The sequence below is a fragment of the Myodes glareolus genome, chromosome 22, assembly GCF_982192425.1.
Source record: "Myodes glareolus chromosome 22, mMyoGla1.1, whole genome shotgun sequence".
Taxonomy (NCBI): Eukaryota; Metazoa; Chordata; class Mammalia; order Rodentia; family Cricetidae; genus Myodes; species Myodes glareolus.
In genome coordinates this window covers 11,393,013-11,414,011 of record NC_142047.1, presented here as the reverse complement: position 1 = coordinate 11,414,011, position 20,999 = coordinate 11,393,013, and the positions used below count along the sequence as shown (strand labels likewise).

The 20,999-nt window shown below is 46.4% G+C and overlaps 1 protein-coding gene across 10 annotated transcripts in view; it reads right to left on the bottom strand.

The window, feature by feature from the left end:
• Gab1 (GRB2 associated binding protein 1) overlaps positions 1–20,999 on the bottom strand; it is a 112,262-nt gene that overhangs the window by 13,098 nt on the left and 78,165 nt on the right. For 8 of the 10 annotated variants that reach the window (XM_048447538.3, XM_048447540.3, XM_048447542.3 and 5 more), the window contains 5 exons: positions 14,245–14,473; positions 13,822–13,902; positions 9,411–10,012; positions 6,135–6,220; positions 5,667–5,967 (listed from right to left, as the gene is read on the bottom strand). In XM_048447538.3, the coding sequence (XP_048303495.2) occupies positions 5,667–5,967; positions 6,135–6,220; positions 9,411–10,012; positions 13,822–13,902; positions 14,245–14,473 (1,299 nt within the window). The remainder of the gene's footprint in view (positions 1–5,666; positions 5,968–6,134; positions 6,221–9,410; positions 10,013–13,821; positions 13,903–14,244; positions 14,474–20,999) is intronic. The other 2 variants (XM_048447539.3, XM_048447541.3) reach the window with 1 other exon arrangement.

Below are 20,999 nucleotides of genomic sequence, written 5' to 3'. Positions count from 1 at the left end.
TTTTCGGGGACAACATGGAGTGGAGGATCTGCCACAGAAGCGTACTGAGGACGCCCACCTCACCACACTGGTCACCGTCCCTCGTCCCTCCACAAAGCTCACTAAATCACACTTTATAAGACTGCCTTTGGATGCACGATGGCCCTTACCACAACAGCAGACACGTCCTGAGGACTTCCGGTAGCCAGGGCTTGCCTGAGCTCACCTAACCCTCTCCAAGCTCCTGAGTGAAGGTCTGACTGGAACAAATACTCAAATCGTCACTGAGCAATGAGGGGCTGCTAAGAGTCACAAGGATGGTGGCGTCACCAACAGAACTGGAACTTTCTGAGTCCAGGTTGAGGGTTCACTTTCTGATCTCCAAGGGCTTATTGCCGCCTGGAACCCTCATCATGGCTATTCTACTTGCATAGTGGGTCCTCTCAACTGTGTAGATACTGCCTTCACAATGAGGAGAACTCTGGTTTGTTATGTAAATAAAACAAAACCAGGCGCCAGGGAGACAGTTCAGTCAGTACTGGGCTGTGCAAGCTCCAGCACCTCATCTCTAGCACTCAAGGGAGCCCCCCGCAGAGTGCTGTACCCCTGCAAGATCAGTGCTGAGGAGTGGGGGGGGGTAGGGGGCTACACAAGGGGATCCCTGGAGCTCGCTAGGCAGCCAGGCCAGCTGAATCAGGAAGCATGGAGGTAGAGGGTGAGAGAGTGGAGTGGTGGGGATCCCTGTGTAGGGTTGGGGGTAAAAGAGTAGGGTGGTGGGGATCCCTGTATGGGGTTGTGGGTGAGAGAGTGGGGTGGTGGGGATCCCTGTGTGGGGTTGGGGGTGAGAGAGTGGGGTGGTGGGGATCCCTGTGTGGGGTTGGGGGTGAGAGAGTGGGGTGGTGGGATCCCTGTGTGGGGTTGGGGGTGAGAGAGTGGGGTGGTGGGGATCCCTGGAGCTCACTGGGCAGCCAGGCCAGCTGAATCAGGAAGCTCGGGGTTTAGTGGGAGACCCTGCCTTCGATAATGAAGTGGAGAGCGATTGAGAAAAACACCCCACGCTGACTCTGGCCTCCATACACTACATGAATAGAGGTGGGGAAAAAAATCAAACATCGTTATCAGAAAACATTAGCCTCTCAGAGTCAGTGCGCTCAGCGCACCACCGCAGGCCACACTTTCTTCAAACACACACGTGCAGTTCCTTTTGAAAAGCCCTGCGTACTGACGGTATCCTCGGAGGTAGTTCCTACATAAACTCAATGCTACACAGGAGCGTTCTGAATTAGCTTATAATAACATAGCTTATAATAACATAGCTCTTCTAAAGTTATGGTATTATTTCCAGTGGGCACCCCCAAAATCAAGGCTGAAGAAAAGTAACTCCCGAGGCTCCTCTCTCGTCTGATTTCAGCAGGTATCTGAGGCAGAGTTGTGAAAGAAAACATCTGTGCTTGTGTGAACAGTTTAAGGAGAAGTGCAATAATGTAACAACGACTATTATTACACAGGGAAAACTGTCTCCAGCTACTGAGAGTCTGCTGTAAGAACAGAGTCCACACTTACTTCCCTTAAGCCATGACAAGGACTATCCCCAGTCTGATTTAGGATTAACTCCTGTTTACTAACATTAGAGATGGATCAGCGAATACAGCACTGGCTGCTCTTGCAGAGGACTGGGTTTGATTCCCAGCATCCACATTAGAAAAACAAAGGCCCCACAGCTGCCCCAGTTGTTCCTCTCTGCGCTTCTGGTGACTTCTCTGGAGCCTCTTAACAATACGATTGATGTGCTCCTTATTCCATGCATGTAACATGTGGCTCAAAGGAAAGACCCCAGAAAAGGACAGTAAACACTGAGCTACCACGAAGGCCACCCATCAGGTGTCTGCCCTTCTGCAGCTTCAATCAGGCGGGAGCATTTGGAAAACTGGCCAGCAGCACACACTACGACAGCTGACGTCTAGAGCCAGGGCATAAACAAGACTAGACAGGCACTTGTTTGTCACAGACTCTTCCAAAGAAAGCAATTGCAGAAAGCCAGTTGGTTGAGGCTCTAAGAGGAACTGAGTGACTTTCTCACGAGTTAGTTAATAAGAGATGCTGACATAACAGCTCAATCATTTATCTGGTGTTAACGAACTGGCAGCTGAAATACTCACCTGCTGCTATGAAGAGCGAGAAGACTCTCCTGGCCAAACGAGACATGCGCTCCCAGTGCACACGGTCAAGAATAAACTTAGTTGTGGGGTTGCGATTTCAGCTTTTGTTTTGTCTTCTTTAGTGTTTTGAGACTGTGTAGCCCTAGATGGCCAGAAACTTAGAAAGATTTGCCTGTGTCTGCCCCGTGAGCTAGACCCATCTGGCTGGAATCTGGGTTTTTTTTGTTGTTGTTTTGAGACAGAGTTTCTCACTGTAGCCCTGGCTGTCCTGGAACTTACTCTGTAGACCAGGCTGGCCTCGATCTTACAGAGATCCGTCTGCCTCTGCCTCCCAAGTGCTGGGATTAAAGGAGTGTGCCACCACTGCCCAGTAATTTCTTTCATTTTTAGTTACATGCATGTCAGGAGAGATATGTGTATGGGTGAGTGTGGGTGCTCTTGGAGGCTAGAAGAGGGTTTGGATCCCCTGGAAGCTGTAGGAAAAGCTTCTGGATATGGGTGCTTGGAACTAAATTTTGGTCCCTTTCAAGAGCCATCTTTCCAACCCCATCTTTTGTTTAAAAGTTGTTATTATTATTATTATTATTATTATTATTTTGCCAGTGTTTTTCATTGGAGCCCTGGCTGTTCAGGGATTTCGCTCTGTAGACTAGGCTGACCTCCAATTCAGAGATCTGCCTGCCTCCTGAATTCTGGGATTAAAGGCATTCACACCACTGCCAGACTTGGAATCTGGGTTTTAAACGGTGTTTTTCTTTTCTTTTTAAAGATTTATTTATTTTATTATGTACAGTGTTCTGCCTGCAAGTATGTCTGCATACCAGAAGAGGACACCAGATCTCACTACAGACAGTTGTGAGTCACCATGTGGTTGCTGGGAATTGAACTCAGGACCTCTGGAAGAGCAGCCAGTGCTCTTATCTTTGAGCCATCTCTCCAGCTCCTAAATTGAACCTTTCTTAACAGTTAGACCTTCCCAGGGTGAGCTGACAAAGTATCCCTCGTGCAATAAAAACTTTCCTAGGCCTCCTCTAGGAATCCTACTGATTGGGATTAAAGGTTACAAGAACATGAAAGAAAAGCAAAAACCCCTTTTACCGATACTATGATTTCAATAGCTTCTTTAATATTTTGTTATAACTGTCCCTGGATGTTGCCCTGGCTGCTCTTTCTCAGCTTGTCATGTATCTAAGCAAATATTTCAAAATAAATAATGTGGTCAATGAACTCAGGGTGTAATGCTGGGAGTGGGGTCAGAACCTTCACATGCTGGCTGGATACCCAGCTCCCTCCTTTTTCAAGTTCGGCTAACGTTTAGAAGAATGACAGCCTCCAGAAGCGTTTCAAACGTACTTTGTTCTATTCTATGGTAAAGTCACTTCAGGTTGATATAAAGACCCGAGGCATTCAATGTCCTGGTATTAGAGAGGTTGGTCCTTTCCCTCTGTTCAGGGGGAGGTATAACTGTTCAAATATGTAGTTAATGAGATAGTATATGTCACAGTATGAAACAGACCTAAGACACTACATAATAATACAGGACATACCAGCAATGTCAGATTTAGAACCTCTGCCTTTTCCCCTCCACCCCACCTCTACATTTATATGGAGCCTAACGCTACCACAACTCCTAAGCTGGGGGTTCAAAAGCAGAGATTGCTGCTAGCATGAACTAATTACAGGAAAGCAACACGCTGGTTTGATGTTTTAAAAAGGATCTCAATAGTTGGTGTCTACAGTTCGTGGACTGATCTTTCAGTGACCTGTGGTCCAATTATGGATCTCTTCATGTTCACTTATGCTTTATGCCAAGAAGAAAACAAGTAGTGGGATTTCTAATTGAGTTAAAGACAAAAGCAAACAAAACGGACAAAAAGCCTGCGGCCCTTGGACCCTTTCTAAACAACTCCAGATCGTGATCAGGAAGGATGGGTAGCTGGGAGGTGATGGGTGAGACCAGTAGTGGGCATTTGCCGCAGCAGCAGCCAGGCTCCCCAGCCAGGTGTGAGAAGACAACCTGGACCACTCTAATGAATTCTAACCAATCTGAAGTCTGTAATGATGGCAGAAGCAATTAGAAGCAGGTGCGGGCAGGGTAAGGGCACAGAAGGGATTCAGAACTGAGGCCACAGAGAGGCGCTGCAGGCCAAAGCTCGTGAAAGCAGAACCCAGTCAAGGCAGAGAGCACAGGGAGGGAAAGAGAAACAAGGGACGAGCGTGGATGCAGAGTCGCCCACAAGACAAGCACACAGGGTGAAGACCACAGAGTGCTATACGATTTCAGCATAAATACATTTATATTGTGAAAGATGAAACCAAAGCCTTTAGTTTGAAATTGTCTGTCTCAGCCTTAGCTTCCCACAACAACATAATTAGTGTTAATGATTAAAGCCCCGGTTAACAAGAAGTTTGCATAAACATTCCATGTTCTGAAAAAGCTATAGATAGATGGCACGTGGCTTTTCAAATGACTTGAACTCCCCTGCAAGGAGCCAGGAGTCCATCACACCACACAGACTCTAACTTCAGTTGCTTATGAAGCCTAAGGCAGGCAAGTGGTATGCTGAGCACAGTGGGTTGTATTTAAAACACTTATTCTAAGTTTGCTTTGTTTTGTTTTTGAGACAGAGTCTTAACATACAGCTCTGGCTGACCTGGAACTACGTAGACCAGGCTGGCTTTGGATCACAGAAATTCGCCCGCCTCCCAGGCACTGGGATGAAAAGCATTGGTCACCATGTCTGGCTTGCACCCAAGCTTTTAAAACTTGAGGAGACATTACCCAAAGGGGCTGAGAAGTTTCCTCTGAAGAGGAGGACCAGGCCTACCTAACACGCTCTGCTGTTTTGGAACCCAACCTTTCTTAGGAAGTCCAGACTAACCACAACTGGATCTTCTGCGCATCCCAGAGCCAGAGCAGACTTTGTTGTTGCTGTTGTTTTAAAGTTATGATGTGGGAAAAGATTATACAGACATCATCACTATTGTTAAATAATCAATCAAGTGTGTTATAATGCCCCTTTAATTTGATACTATACAAAATAGCAAGGGAAGGTCATATCTAGTGTTAGGTTTGGCTTGCAATTCTTTAAAAAAGCAAAATAGCTGGCAGACATTAACAACAACCAGAAACAAAAGAAACAATCAAGAGGCTATACACATAAACCGCTAGATTTCAGGTCACTCTTGACATGTGTGGCAGTCACACGCCAGTGCATGGGGACAGTCAGGCAGGAGTTGGATGTTCCACCTACATGCTTTGGAACAAACGATCCAGATTCTCCTAGTGGTGACCCGTTGCTGCCATTGCTCTGGATATTTTCGCCTGTAACCTCTATTCTAGATTGAGGAGACCTGGCAATCCCATTCATTCACAAATAGCATTATTTCTGTACTTAAGGACCCAGGTTGTATTAATGACTTCAGACTGTTCCCTCGCTAGCCCTGCTAGCCCCGTGTTCAGGTATGGTGGCAGGCAGCCCTAACTGCGCCCCGCCCTGACCCTTCTACTTGCCACATTCCCCTTACCTTTTCTGTCCGGCTTGAGGTTCCTATCCACTGGGGGTGGTTCACAGTCAGCAACAGGAACTGGCCTCCTGGGAGGGGTCTTTGGGCTGGACCTGAAGCCCAGATGAGCAGGAGGAGGGACTTGCATTCCAAATGCAGAAAAATCGAAGGTCCCAGGGGTCATTGGCACATAATTTGGTTCCTGAGTTGGCTCTGTGAAGCTGCTGGATTGTCGTGGCGGCGAGTTGGGGTTCATGGGGACATAGTTTTCATCCGGCTCCTCACCTGAGACACCGCCCACTGTCAACACAGTTTTGATTTTCTAAAACACACATACATTTCTCTTAATAAGCAAAGCCACTGTCGCACATGAAGACACAGCTATCACATCTGCCCATAATGGGGAGTCTATTGTTAGTTTCATTTCATGGTCTCAGAGTCTTGGGTACTACGTATGAAGATTCAGACAATGCCACCATCAATACTTACAGACTGGTTATGGAAGCCTTCCAGGGAACTAGATCTATCGCTTGGAAAGGTTCGTGGAATATCATAGCAATCTTGAGAACTAGCATCTGGAATTAAGAAAAAACCTGTCAGCTTTGGTTCCCACTTTGCCAGTTTGTAGGTGCTGCGCTGTTCATGCTTGTCCACGCACACATTCGTCACCCTCGAAGGGACACTCGTCAGGCAGGCTCTGGAACGAGCACACTAAACACACTGAGATGCTCGCCAATATCATGACCTGACTGACAGCAACCGAGTGTCCAAGCCTGGCATGAGAAACGTTATCTAAAGATGGAGAAAAGAAATGGTATCCATTTTGAGCCACCTTGAGCCTAACATTTCACGGACATAACTAGGTTATAGCCTCTTTGGAAAGAGTTAGAAGGCCATGTGTGGTGGGTCATACCTAAAACCAGCACTGGGGAGGCAGAGGCAGGAGATCAGGAGTTCAGGTCATTCTCAGGTACACAGGGAAATCAGGGCTACATGAGATCCTGTGGCAGGAAGAAAGGAAGGGCTGGAAGGTAGGGGAGAATGGCAGGGAGAGATGGGAGGGGAGGAAGGGAGAATGGCGGGGAGGGAAGGGAGAAGGAAGGAGCGGAAATTTGAAATTGGCAAATTTGGAAGGCTGAGCACATACTGATAAAAGTATTTCTATGGTATATTAATTCTTTGGCTTTTTTTTTTTTTTGCAACAGTTAGAAAACTCTACCACAAAACATAGAAATGCTAACACACAGTTCTCAGGGCCTGTGTACCTAAAGCATTGTTTTCTAACTTTATAATTTTAAAAATCTTAGAGAAACAATGATCGTAGCACAAAGCCAGACAGGTAGATCAATGAGCTAAGAAGGCCCAGATATAACCCCAGGCAGCTACAGCACCCCCTGATGGTTTTTACAACGATGCCAAAAATACACACGAGAAAACACAGTCCCTTCCACAAAGAGTGCTGGGAAAACAGGATATCCACCTGCAGAAGAACGATACTAGATCCCAGCAGCTTATCCTGCAAAAATCAGCTCCCAGAGTATCAAAAGCCTTACTGTAAGACCTGAAACTCTGAAGTGGCTGGAGGAAAAAAAGGGGGGGGGAGACTGCTGGTGTGCCCAGAGGCAAGGACACTAAGTCCCCAGAACTAGCAAGTGAGACTGTAGGAGGTAAGAAGCTTCTGGAGAGCCAAGGGAGAAGCTGATGAGTAAAGAGATGGCCTAGAGAGCAGGAGAAAGACTTTGCCAGCTACACAACTGACAGAGGACTCATACCAAGAATAAACTCAACAAACAAACAAACAACAAGAACAAAAGACCTAGCCCAGCAGTTCTCAACCTGGGGGTCTCCATCGATCCCTTTGAAGTCGAATGAGCCTTTCACAGGGGTCTGTTAAGACCATCAGAAAACATACATACTTAGATTACAATCCGTAACAGTAGCAAAATTACAATTAGGAAGTAGCATCGAAGGTAATTTTATGCTTGCAGTGTGTGTGTGGGGGGGCGGTGCTGTCACACATGAGGAACTGTATCAAACGGTGGCAACATTAGGAAGACTGAGGGCCACTAAAATTGTCAATAAACGGGCTGATTAAAGGAATATCCAGTACACAAAGGATGGGACACAAATGGCGGTTAACACACACAAAAACCTGTTTAGCCTCACTAGCTATCACAGAAATGCAAATTAAAACTACACTGAGATTCCTCCTTACCCCAGTCAGAAGGTTGGTCATTAAACAAAAGCAAACACAAAACAACTAAAGTGTTGGCAAGGATGTGGACAAAAGAGGGCTTGAAAATCTTGCCGGTGGGAACGTAACCAGAGTAGCTACTGGGGGAGCCAGGATGGAAGAGTCCTAAGAACAGAAGTCAGTCAAACCACAGCTACGGTGTGGCGCGGCTACACCACTCCTGAGGGTTCAGAGCGATGGATCTGAGACCTGCACATCATCAGAGTGTTCCCTGCAGCCCTGCTCACAACAGCCAGGCTAAGCGCCCACCAGCAGGGGCATGGAAGGAGTCTGGACTAGCCAGAGGACTCAGCTGCTAAGCCTGAGGACCTGAGCTGTTCTCTAGGACCCCACGGGAGAAGCGGAGAACTGGCTCCTGAATGGTGTCCTCTGCCCTCCTACACACCATAAATGAATAAACAAAGGCAAAAAAGAGAATAAAGCAAAGACTAACGTCATGCATTTGCAAGAAGATGGATGCGACTTGAGATAATTATATTCAAAGAATTATACAAATCTCATAAAAACAATCAAGTTTTATGATCACTAGATTTTATGCTGACATACAAAACTGTACATAACATGAAAGCAAAAACAAAACTCTCTAGGAGAACAAGGGAACCAACAGGAACAGGGAGAAGGGAGGAAAGAACGGTAAGGACATGAGGACGGTATGCTCAACACACGCATTCAACTGCACCAAAGCTTAAGACTCGGGGAGAAAAAGCCAGACATAGTCCCCACTCCCAAAGTCTCTAGTTTGTGTTCGCGGGCTCTACAAGACGGAGAAAGACAAGCGCCCCACAGTCAGTCAACAAGGATGGACAGAGAGGACACTCAATGCTCTAAAGATTGCAAAGCAGAAACAGCACAATGGTCTGATTTGAACAGTGTCATTTCCTATTAAGTCAAAAACAAAAACTGCGATAGAGGAGGGAAGGGGGAAAACCCAAGAGACTTGACACAGACGGGGCCATGATGGCACATGGTCACAGACAAGAACATAGCCAGGACGACTTCTGCTCAGATAGCTCACTTTGCAGAAGTCCTAGAAGGTGGGAGGCATACGAGCATACATTTCCAGGCATTAGATGATCCAGGTCTTTCTAACTGAGCAGGCAGGCAGACAGACACACCCTTCAGGGATGTACTGACTCTCATATCATGGCTATATGTGTGGGGGCCAGGGCTACAGAAAAAAAGAGATAAATACCCTTTAACATAATACTATACAGAAAGGAGCGATTACTGAGGAAAGCGGGTTTTCCTGCATGTACATGTATGTGTCTGAATGAATGCGGTATATGTGCACATGTGCATGTGGATTCGTTTGCCTGTGTGCCTTCACAGTGAGTGGAGACGAGGGGGGATGTCAGGTGTACTCTGGAACCACTCTCTTGAGCGGGCGTTGGGATCCGAGCTTAGGCCCCTCTCTGCTTGAGCAGTGAAGGCTCTGGCCTATTGAGCCATGTCTCTAGCCCCTCAGAAAACCAGGCTTGACCCCTGACAGAGAAGAACCTGCTGGAGCTGACCTTTCCGTAGCTTGTTCAAATCCACGGTGGAAATGGTATTACTCCGGGACGGCGGCACGCCCGCTGCAGGAATACAGTAACTGCTGTCGGTGTCTGAAGCTGCGCGTGGGGGGCCACACGTTTCCACGGGAGACCGGTCATGAGCTGGATGTGGCTTTGGTGGCCGCGGTGGGGGGATATCAGGAATGGTGTCCAGCTTTGATGACTGTCCCAAGGTGCCTTCTGGAAATGTCCGTGGAATCTGGTAAGTGTTCCCAGGTGTTGGCGGAATGTCATAACTGATAGATACATGTCTCATCTGAGCTTCTACACTCGAAGCCCCAGACAGGGTATTAAAGACATACAGCTCTCCGTCTGCTTCAGTGCTTGACGGAGACTCCTTTGGTAACACGTCATGGGAGTAACTTCTGGGCAGGTTATAGAGGCTGGCGTCTACGGAGACGGAGGGAGCCCGGTTTGGCGGGCAGTCATACAGCATTTGCTGCTGAAAAAAGCCGTTCATTCCGTGTTTGCTCTGGGAGGAAGCAGGGGTCTTATGGGAAGGGACGTTGTCATTGCAGTCTGTCTCGGAAGGGGTGGGCTTTGCAGAGTCAGCGTGGGTTCTGGATACAATTGGGAATGTCAAAAATAAAACAGAGTCAGGATAAACAGATTCAGGTTGGACACACATGCTATAGTTCAGCAAACAAAGTATGTTTTTCTGTTAGACTGGTTTTTTTGTGTGTGTGATCCATAAGATTCAGGAAGCATAAATGTTCTTTAGTTGGATATAATTATAAATCAACAAAACCACCACCACCAACTGCCAGAAGCATTCTCAATAATTCCCATCCTGTACTTGTCCATGCCCATTTGCAATAAAGGAAACACACACGCGCGCGCGCGCGCGCACACACACACACACACACACACACACACTCCTCAGCACTGATCAGACACCACAGAACTCCAAAGAGACACAAGGAAAGCATTTTCTACCAAGAACATGCAAAAACAAACAAACAAAAAGCCTGGCACCCGCCCAGATTACACAGTCCATCTATCCCTCTTCAACCTTGATAAACTGCTCTGCAAACCCAAAATCCAAGCGGGAACTGCAGAGGACTTCCAAGGGGACAACAGGCTTCTCTCTTTGGAGACACTCAGCCCGCGCTATTAAAAGGAACGAAATACACGGCACGGGGTTGACTAACCCAACAATCATAGCAAATCTCATTTGAGATAATCCTGCTTTGGATAGATTTCTAGTACCTGCAAAAAAAGATTAATTATTGTTATTTCTAAACTTATGGATGTGTGTATGTGCACATAGGCGGGTACCCAAGGAACCGGAGTCGCATGTGCCTGTGCACTGCCTAAGTAGGTGCTAGGGAGAGAACGTGGGTCCTCTTCAGAGCTGAACCCGCTCTTAACCACTGAGCCACCTCTACAGCCCTGTATATTTCTTAGTTACACCTGGCTCTGTGTCACCTTTGCCCTGGGTCCCCTCCCACTTTGGGGCAGAGACGTCACACTATACTAGACTACTTCCCTTCTCTTTAGCTTTGTCCTGCAGGACCTTTGCTCAGAGGCTGGCACCTCCCTCAATCTCTACTCAGAAATGGCCACCAAATCTGCGCACACTTCATGGGGGGATTCTTTCTCACCTCTTCACCTTCTCCAAGGAAATGTGGACAGCTCTCTTCGCAACGAACTCCGAGTCCCCTATTTTCAAAGTCCTATTCCTGCTTGCGTATCCCTGTATGATATAACACCCTTATCCTGCGCACGTGCCCCAGTGCAAACTGCTGTCCTTTACAAACTAGCTGTCCTCCTGGACTGTCGTGGACAAAAGTGACTCCACTCAGACTCTCTAACTTCAGTATCCTTGAAGCTTGAGTCCCTGAGACCCCTACCACCAGTCCAGCCCTGAGTTTGAGTCCATCCTCCCTCCCTCGCTTCCTCCCTCCCATTTATGTGTCCCCTGCTCTGTTCCCACTCTACGCCAAGTTCAGGCAAATCTCTGTGATACCCTCAGCACAGAACCCTCCCTTTCCAATCTGCCCACGTGAGCTCATACCAATATTTTCAAAACATAGTTTTTACAGTATTGATTTAATTAGAGAAAACTATAGATTGCTAGAGGTGGTTTGACTTTAAGGCCAAAGACCAGCTCAGAGTATCAAGGTTCCCAATAACACTTAACGTTATTTGTGTGTGTGTGTGTGTGTGTGTGTGTGTGTGTGTGTGTGTGTGTGTGTGTGTGTGTGTCAGGGGCTGTTGACAACTTCTCAGAGTCAGGTCTTTCCTTCTATCTCCACATAGGTTCTGAGAATTGAACTCAAGATGTCCAGCTTGTGTGTTAACTAAACTATCTTACTGACTCTGCTTTGTTTTTCCATCTTGAAAACAATGCTCAAACTATTCTTGTAGAATTCCTCAAGTACCCATGCAAGCTCTAAAATACGCACCTCCTGCAGCCTGCATGTGGGATCCCACAGCGTGGGGAAAGCTTCTGGATCCCGCCAGCTCGAACTCTCGTGGCGGGAAAGAATACCTACTGAGTTATTTCCGATACTACAGTAAGATAGAGATTTGGGCACCGTATAGCTAGTATGGTGTAAAAACCCAGAGAAGGCTGGCAGGGTGGCTCGGTGGGTAAAAGCCTTCACCACCCAGCCTGAGGATGGTCCCTGGAACCCACACAGTGGAGGAGAAAACCAACTCCTTTCCAGTTTGTCTTCTGCTGTGCACACAAGCACTGTGGTAGGGGTGACCCCACCACACACACACACACACACACACACACACACACACACACACATATAAATAAACAAACGTTAAAAGACAACCACAAAACCCCACCAACCCAGAGGGACATTTCAGCCTAAGAACCCAGAGAGAGGCTTCCTGGAGGAACGTGTGTTTCAGCTAAGTCCCAGCAGGAAGAAAGAGCGGGTGTGACCAACACCACCTATGTCTGAATCTGTAAGTACTTCCCGTTCACACTCTCTGGCTTCTTCACAAGGTTCACTTGAGAGCTCCCAGGGCGACTGCATCTCAGTGTCCTGTGGGATCAGTTTGTATCTTCACAGCTCCTAGCATAACGGTGGGCATGGCTGGGTACTTCAGAAACGTTTGTTATTTCACGGTCACTCTGTTCAAGTATCGGATGCAGACATTTCTAGAACAGTTTCTCCCGGAGCAGTAATGGTGTTGTGCCAGTGATTAATGAGAGCGCGGTCATAAAAAGAAAATGCACTCATCACTGCCACCGATCAGTTGGCCTCTTAGAAACAACACCCCACCCGAAAGTAACGGTGAGTCTCCAGAAGGCAAAGTCTCCGTTAGTGGCACAGGGACAAGTCACAAGTGTGCAGCCCTCACAGCAAACAAGCACAGCTGGGTTAGAACTGGGCACTAGTAACTAGTGTTGGTTTGCACAGCTTTCTTGCTCTCACAGGTAAAATTCCATTATAACAAACAGACAGAACCATCTGCGGAATGTTCCCGCGCTCCTTCCGCTCTCCCAGGGAAGGCTTCACAGAAGCTTTTTCTGAGGGGTTTGAGCTCTACATTCTTTTGGTTTTTTGTTGGTTTGTTTGTTTGTTTGTTTGTTTTCAAGACAGGGTTGCTCTGGTGTCCTGGAACTCATTCTGTAGACCAGGCTGGCCTCGAACTCAGAGATCCACCTGCCTCTGCCTCCCGAGTGCTGGGATTTAGGGCATCTGCCACTACTCTCTACAGGTTCGACATAACAAGTATTTTCCCAAACACTATTCTAATCAATAATCACTTTCTTAACACTGAGAAAAGAAACGCTTTTGTTATAGAGACAATAAAGCCTAAACTCCTCACCACGTTGGTTTATAAACATCCTGTGTGTGCTATGCAGGTCACTGCCACGTTTGTACTGTGAATGAATACACTAGTTGGCACTGCTGTCACCGACGGTCCCAGGCTATTAGCAGCAGACACTGGCCTGTTACTGATCTTCGTTTTCCTGTTGCTTCCTCAGATAGTGAAATAACTGTGCTCTGACCTCCTCTGCCGCTTTATGCCTTCCAACTTCCCAAAAGCCAAAGATGACCAACATAAAATATTTTTGGGATTATAGAATGAGGTATGTGTGTGGAGGGGGTGATGACCCCCGTACCAAGCATTGGGGAAAGGCTTTTTGGACCCTCTGGGTCAGTCATACACTCCATAAATTTCTACTTAAAAACCTGTAAAATCAAGGCTTCGGGGTCAGCACTGCTCCGTGTCTGGGGAGAAAGGTTTGAAAGGGTTGTAGCTTTTAGTGGTCTATCTGATTTCATGAAGCGCCATTGCCCTCCCTCCCCCAGTCCACCTAGCCTCTAGGATTTGCCATATTGGGATTTTACCTGTGCGATTAGTTTCTCACACAGATCCAAAACTATAGCACACTCACTGCAATGGGATCGGTTTGCTTTCAAAATCTTCTAGTAGTAGGTACTCCTCTCCTTCTTCAGAAACAAAAGATGACCCTTGGCTGGTTTACAATCACATAAGAAATGGAGCAAGGTCACCATTCACAAGTCAGTGACATCGTCAAGCAAGTAACAAAAACTGCAAGACTCTTTCCAAAGAGCCGTGTAGGTACACTGTGATTCACGGCCATGATGGCAGAAACGGTTTCATCAACAAAAGACCTCCCAGACAATGGAAATCATTAACAAACCTATAATACAAACCCGCACTGTAAGCCTACTGAGATGGTTTCGTGTAAGCTAGGCTTTTAAATTCTACACACACACGTGTACATATGTGCACATGCATGCACCCACTCACACACACTCACACACACACATACATGATGGCATCTATCATGTACCTGGTGGGTTCAGGCTTCTTGCTTTGACAGTTGATCAACAAGAGGTAGTCCTGTGGGTCATCCTGGAGGCCTAGAGTGTCTGGGTGTGGCGGGAGGCTGATGAGCTGGTAAGAAGGAGGTAGTGCTGCTGAGGAAGAGGCTTCCAGCTGGGTGGAGGCTGGTGCTGTATTCAGAGGGAAAGGTGAATCAACCGGCGCTTGCGAGGAGCTGCCAAGGGGCTTCACGGGATCTGCAATAAAGTTTAATTTTCAATCTATCACAGTTTAAGGCTTTGTTGATGTTGTTAGACTAAGCAGCTTTGAAGAGAAACTCTTTTAATGCACGAAACCAGAATAAATGGTGTGTGTTGGTTAAAACAAATACTACTCAAGGCCACAGGCAGCGTTGCACGTGTGCAGTGCTAGCTATTCTGAAGACTGATGTGGAAAACTGCTCACACTCAGGAGTTCAAGGCCAATCTGGGCAAACGAATAAGATGGCACCTTGGAACAAAGCAGCAAATACCACTTACATAGCAACATTTATGAGCTGTTTGATTCTTGCCAGAGATGTCTGGAGAACAACCTTCCCTTTATCCAGGGGCCCTAAAGAAGTCTCAGTTGGGGCTGAGGAAATGCTCAGTTAGGTGGTAAAGTGCCTGTCATGCAAGCAGGAGGCCTGAACTGAGATCCCTGAAACACGCACGCAAAGTCAAGCACATCCCTAAAGCTCTCTGGCCACCTAGTCTAACCCTCTTGAGCCTCGAGCAGAGTGAGAGACTTTGACTCAAAATGAAAGGAGATAGAGAAAACGATACCAACCTCTGGCATCCACACGCATGTGAACATGCATGCACACACGTCTACATCCCCTCCTCATGAGACCACGGTAACGGAACTCTGAACTATACTTAGTCTTGAAACTACTTAAATTTAAAATAAAAATGTTCTATGATCTTAGCAGGACACATTTTTAATTTAATTTACTGTGCATAGGTGTTTGGCTGGCGCATATGTCTGTGCACTGTCACTATACGCATGCTTGGTGCCTTTGGAGGGCACAAGAGGGCATTGGGTGCTCTGGAAGGGGAGTTACAGGTGGTCATGAGCTACCATGTAGACACCAGGAACGGAACTTGTGGCCTTTGCAAGAACAGCCAGTACTCTGAACCATTGAGCCATCTCTCCAGCCAAGAGACAGGTTCCTTGTTTGTTTTGTTTTGTTCTGGGATTCCCCCCACCCACCATGCTGAGGAAGTGTGTTCTAGGTTGAGCCGGTCTTCCAAGGACAGCAGCCTTGACGGTCACAATGTTGATGGAGGGTCATAATGCTGGTGGACGCTCCTGGGTCTGCTCTCGAGGCTACACCCAGGGTGCTGCTTATTCTTTCCTTTCTACTTCTCCCGTGGCTTGGGGAAAATCTGTCTAATTCAGAGGCTAGTGAAGATGAACTCCCCATCGTCAGCATCAGAGCCTCTGCCCTGGGCTCACACCATACCGGACAGTTTGCAGAATTCTCAGGAAAAGACAGTCAGCGAGCAAAGAAGCAATCCACTCATCCCTTAATCATATTCCAAAACGATAAATGAAAATTGTGCAGAAGGGTATGACTGGAAAATAAGTTGAGTAAGTTGTACGTCTAGAAATAAAACCCTCTGCAGTTTCTGACACGACAAGGTATAATTTTAAGGGCCCTGACAGACGGCAAGGCCATCAATAGCCAAGGAAAAGGCAATACTCAGATGTGAATGAACGAACAGAAAGGAGAAGGCTGAGGGAAAGTCGGGCTTTAAAAAAGGAAATACGCAAAACATGCTAAAGGGTTAATGCGCCACCAGCTCTGACTGAGCGCAGTCATTTAACCTGACGACCTGAGTTCCGCCTCCACAACTCCCTGGTGCTCTGAGTTCTGCTCTATGACATGAGTGTGCATGTGTGTGCACATGCATGCACACACAGACAACACTCACACACAAATAAATGATGTCAATCAAAAATTTTGAACTGTGCCTAAATCCTCTCTAACTTAAGATTTCCGCTGGAGTCGAGCTACTCCAAAAGCCTGCTGTTGGACCTTACAGGCTGTGTGTGACTTCAGCCACTTCTGGACCACAAGCCCCACAGCTAAGGCCACTCTGCCCTCTGTCTTGCTTGGATTTCTGACCTTTTCCTCTCTCTAGGTATCTTCCTAAGAACAAAACAGTGGTTCAAAGTCTGCATGCACATGTAAAATCATTCCCCATGGCTCAACTCAGAATGCACCAAGACTATGATTAACACCTTTAAAGGCCTAATAAGCCCCTGGAGCAAACACCTAATTGGAATTTCCTTAGAAAGCTAACAGGCACCTCCGAGGCGAGACCTTCCAGCAAGTCTTCAGCACAGAACGGGAGATTATCATTTGAGTAGATCCACAAAGAATAAACTGGCTCACATGACCCCTTCACCCTATGTGTTGGTTTTTGCTATTTAGGAACATCATGCTTTGTGTTAAAAGGTAAATATAGGAGATTGACAAGAATAGGGGGGCAAGAGAGAAAGGTGTCTTACGTGGTAGTGGACATGACCAAAATATACTTGTGCATTGTATGAAACATCATTTCAAAATTACTAGTATATATATATACATACACACACACACACACACACACACACACACACACACACACACACACACACACAATGTATGATCATGAAAATTTAGTGGCCCAGTGAGATGGTTCAACAGGTAAAGGCATTTGCTGCCAAGCTTGATGACCTTAAGTCTGTTCCCAGGACCCACACGATGGAAGGAGATGACCCCTGCAGGTTATCTGTGACCCAGTAGTCACTGCCAGAGAAGGAAACTGCAGCTTCCACAGCTTCATCAACCAAGCAGGCCTCTGCACCACTCACTTCAAAACTTGTTTGCTGTGTTTCAAGTACAAAGTGTCTCTTCACTTTCCAAGCCTCTATTCCCCACAGATTTCAAAACCTTCTTGGAGTCTTTTTAATCCTTAGGAGATGCTGACAGATGCCGCCGTTCTTATTCAGCGACCTGATGGCATGACAGTCCACTGTGGGGTGGCGTCGAAGTTCATGAGGTAGGGCTATCTCTAGATAAAGGATTCCCTGGTGGAATGTGAATGCTGAAATTCTTAATCTGAGCTAGAACTTTTTAGCACACTTATGTTTATATGTGTGCAGATAAACACACATAAAACCTTGAAGCAATGCATTGACAACCTATGACTACACCGTTGTAATAATAGATAATGCTTGAAGAAAAATGGTAAAAAGAGAGCTGGGTGTGGTGGCACGCACCTTAAATTCCAGTACCCAGGAGGCAGAGGCAGGAGAATCTGAGTTTGAGACCTGTGACAAAAGAAAAAAAAAAGATTGAAAAGAAAAAAAAAAAAAGGTTTCTTTTTACTGGGTCTGGAGAGAAGGCTTAGTGGTTAAGAGCACTATTTGCTCTTCCAGAGGACCCAGGTCCAATTCCCAGCACCCACATGGTAGGTCACGCCTGCCTGGAACTCCAGTTCTGGGGACCTAATTCCATCTTCTGACTTCTACAGGCACCAGGTCGGCAAGTGGCACACAGACATAATGTGTAAGAGGGTTTGCTTGTATTATGTGTTCTTGATTATTAAATACTGCTTTATGAAAAGGGGGCCACCCTCAATCCACCGCCCCAAGCTCTTTCCTTTTCATCTCTGAGAAAGGATCTTCTATGTCCATGTAGGCAAGAATGACCTTAAACTTCTGATCCTCCTGCCCCCACCTCTGAAATGCTGGAATTTACAGGCATGTACCATAATGTTGGGTTTACGCTGTGTGAAGGATCAAACCCAGAGCTTTGTACCGGCTCGGCAAACACTCTACTAAGCTACCTCCTCAGTCTGCGTCTATTTTTCTTAAATGTCAGTGTATCTAGCTTACTAAAGGGAAGAATATCAAACTGAGAACTGCATCTTTAAAACTAAACTACTATGATCTGGATGCTTCAAGAAAAGCAGTCCTGGCGGCTTTCTAAGCGCATGCCCTAAAATTAGCCCAGAGGTTTTGCTGGATGTCAGAGCTTCCTGCAGCCCCGGCTGGCCCTCTCAGCGTTTATTTAGCAGAGTTAACAGCTTCCACCTTGGTGCGCCCAAACAAAAAAAGTCAATCTGCACATTTCCAAGAAAAACAAAACAAGCCAGAGTCTATCCACAAATCCACTAAAGAAAGCCTCCGTGGGAGCCACACACAACTCAATGCGCTAGAACTGAAAAACAGGACAGCCGGCCAGCATTCTCCGTGTTCAATAATAGCAGCGGTCACCTGGGGCAGCGGAAATAACACAGAAATGATATTTTGAGGGGTTCCTGGAATCAGAACATAGGTCAGCTTTTTCCCTTCCTTTTGTTTTCAGGGGAAAATGAGCTATTCTCACAGGGACCAGGGGGCATTGCTGTCTGGGCCATCTATTTCTTCCCACATCTGGCTTGAAACTCAAACAGAAGAAACACATCCTGAGGTATCAGTCAACGTCTGAGCAGAGAACAGTGCATATCCAGCCTTTGAATGGAGAGCACAGGGCTCAGGGACAGAGCCGAGAAAGGCAAAAGTACCTATTAGTGTTTGGGGATTAGTTATGAGGTATGGTTGGAAACAGCAGGCATAGAAGAAGACCCTGGTTTGATATACAGCACCCACATGGTAGCTCACAACTGTCTGTAACTCTAGTCCTAGGGGACCCAACACCCTCTTCTGACTTCCACAGGCACCAGGCAGAATGTGGTGCAGAATAATATATGCAGGAGAAATGCCCGCAATTAAAAAAACAAAACAAAACAAAACAAAAACCACTGTCTCCAATTTCAGTTCCAAGGGATCTGATACCCTCTCCTGGCCTCTACTGTTACTACACATACATGCTGGCAGATCATCCAAATAATTATGATAAAAAAATAAAATTTAAGCCAGGTGGTGGTGGTGGTGGCGCACGCCTTTAATCCTAGCACTTGGGAGGCAGAGGCAGGCGGATCTCTGAGAGTTTGAGGCCAGCCTGGTCTACAGAGTGAGTTCCAGGACAGCCGGGACTGTTTCACAGAGAAACTTTGTCTCAAAATACCAAAATAAATAAAAATAATTAAATAAATTTAGCCAGGTGCCTGCATGAGTGCACTCAAGTGCGCGCACACGCACACACGAGAGAGAGAAAGAGAGAGAGAGAGAGAGAGAGAGAGAGAGAGAGAGAGCTTTTAAAATGGTGGCAAACCTAACGGAGAATGCAGACATCCAGTCCTGATCACACGAGCTAAGCGTGGCCACAAAGCTCTTCTCTGCTGTTAGGATTGAACACAGAGCTTCAGATTCACTGAAGCTATGCACTACCAATGCATGAGGATGTGGAATGCTGGTTTTTAAAGCATGTTCTGCAGTTTTCCACCACATACTGAAAAGTAGAATTACAGAGTACATTGCTCTTTCTGGCTCCCTCTAACACGACGTAATAACGGGTCACCCTTCTATAGCTTTATTTGAGAAACTCAGCTTATACATCAATACAGTACATCAAGACTCTCGGCTATTTGGGGAGTCAGCTAGAAGGAAGCTGTGAAAACATGAACTAATAGCATCTAAGATATAATTCCCATCCTGCTTCAGGAGCTGAAGAAGGATCAGAGACACTGAAACCTGAGGACCGAGGGAATGGACATGGACAAGTAAGGCTTCCGATGAGCAACGCTGCTCTGGCAACAGGCTCACAGAGCGCACGGCCCACATCGGAGCGATGACTTTCTACGCAGCTCAGGTTCTTCTGCCCTTCACGCGTGGTTGCGAAGACACAAAGGGTGAAAGTTTCACTCAGCCCGAATATCTTGCTAACTGATTCCTAAAGACTTCAGAGTTCTGCCACTGGAAAGATAGCTTCAGGTTCTATCCCTAAATACCCTCGTTAAGCCAATGTGGGAGCAAAAGCTGACACGATTGTAACCAACCAATCCTGACATCTAAAAACCAAGGAAAGCGTTCCATTAAATATTTAAAAAAAAAAAAACCACTCAGTACATTTATGACAGAGCATTTAAAAACGTGTCTTTTTTTTTTCAGGAAACTAGGAAGGGCACACCTGAAGGGGGCGAGGTCAAAAGGTCAAGGGGGGCAAATGGAGGTGATGGGATATTTAAGTCCCAAAGTCCAAGGGGACCCACTTGTGGCAAGGAAGGGGACAGGAAGAGGTGAAGGTGGGAGGGGCCAATGATCACGGACGGAGCAACAAGCGTAATGACACATATGCATGTCTCATCCTACCACACATGGGACATTTTTTTCTTGTATTATAACAAAAAAAATTAATTGGAAATGTTCTCAGGCCAGCGAAGCGGCTAAAGCAGGTAAAAGCACTTGCCGTCAACTTGAATTAAAGCGCCAGGATTCCTACATGGGGAAGAGAAAACAAACTTCTACAAGCTGTGTCCTTTGACCTCGCATCACTCCTGGGCCCATGCTCACACTGCAGCAAGTGCAGTTCCCTTCCCCAAATCAGCAAAATGCCAACGTTTAAAAATGTTCTTATCACTGTTTTCATGAGGACAGTTACTGAGACACTGGCGCACGCCAATTAAGTCTCTGGAAACCTGTAGAACTTCTCCCCAAACTGCCTGAAGAGTTCAGTGCTCACTCTAAGTGTCAAACTCCTATTGCAAAAACAAAATAATGAGGCATATAACTGAAAGAACACAGAATTTTGTAACTTTCTTAAACTATAGTAAAAAAAAAAATAAGGACTGTTCAAACTAATAAAAGCCT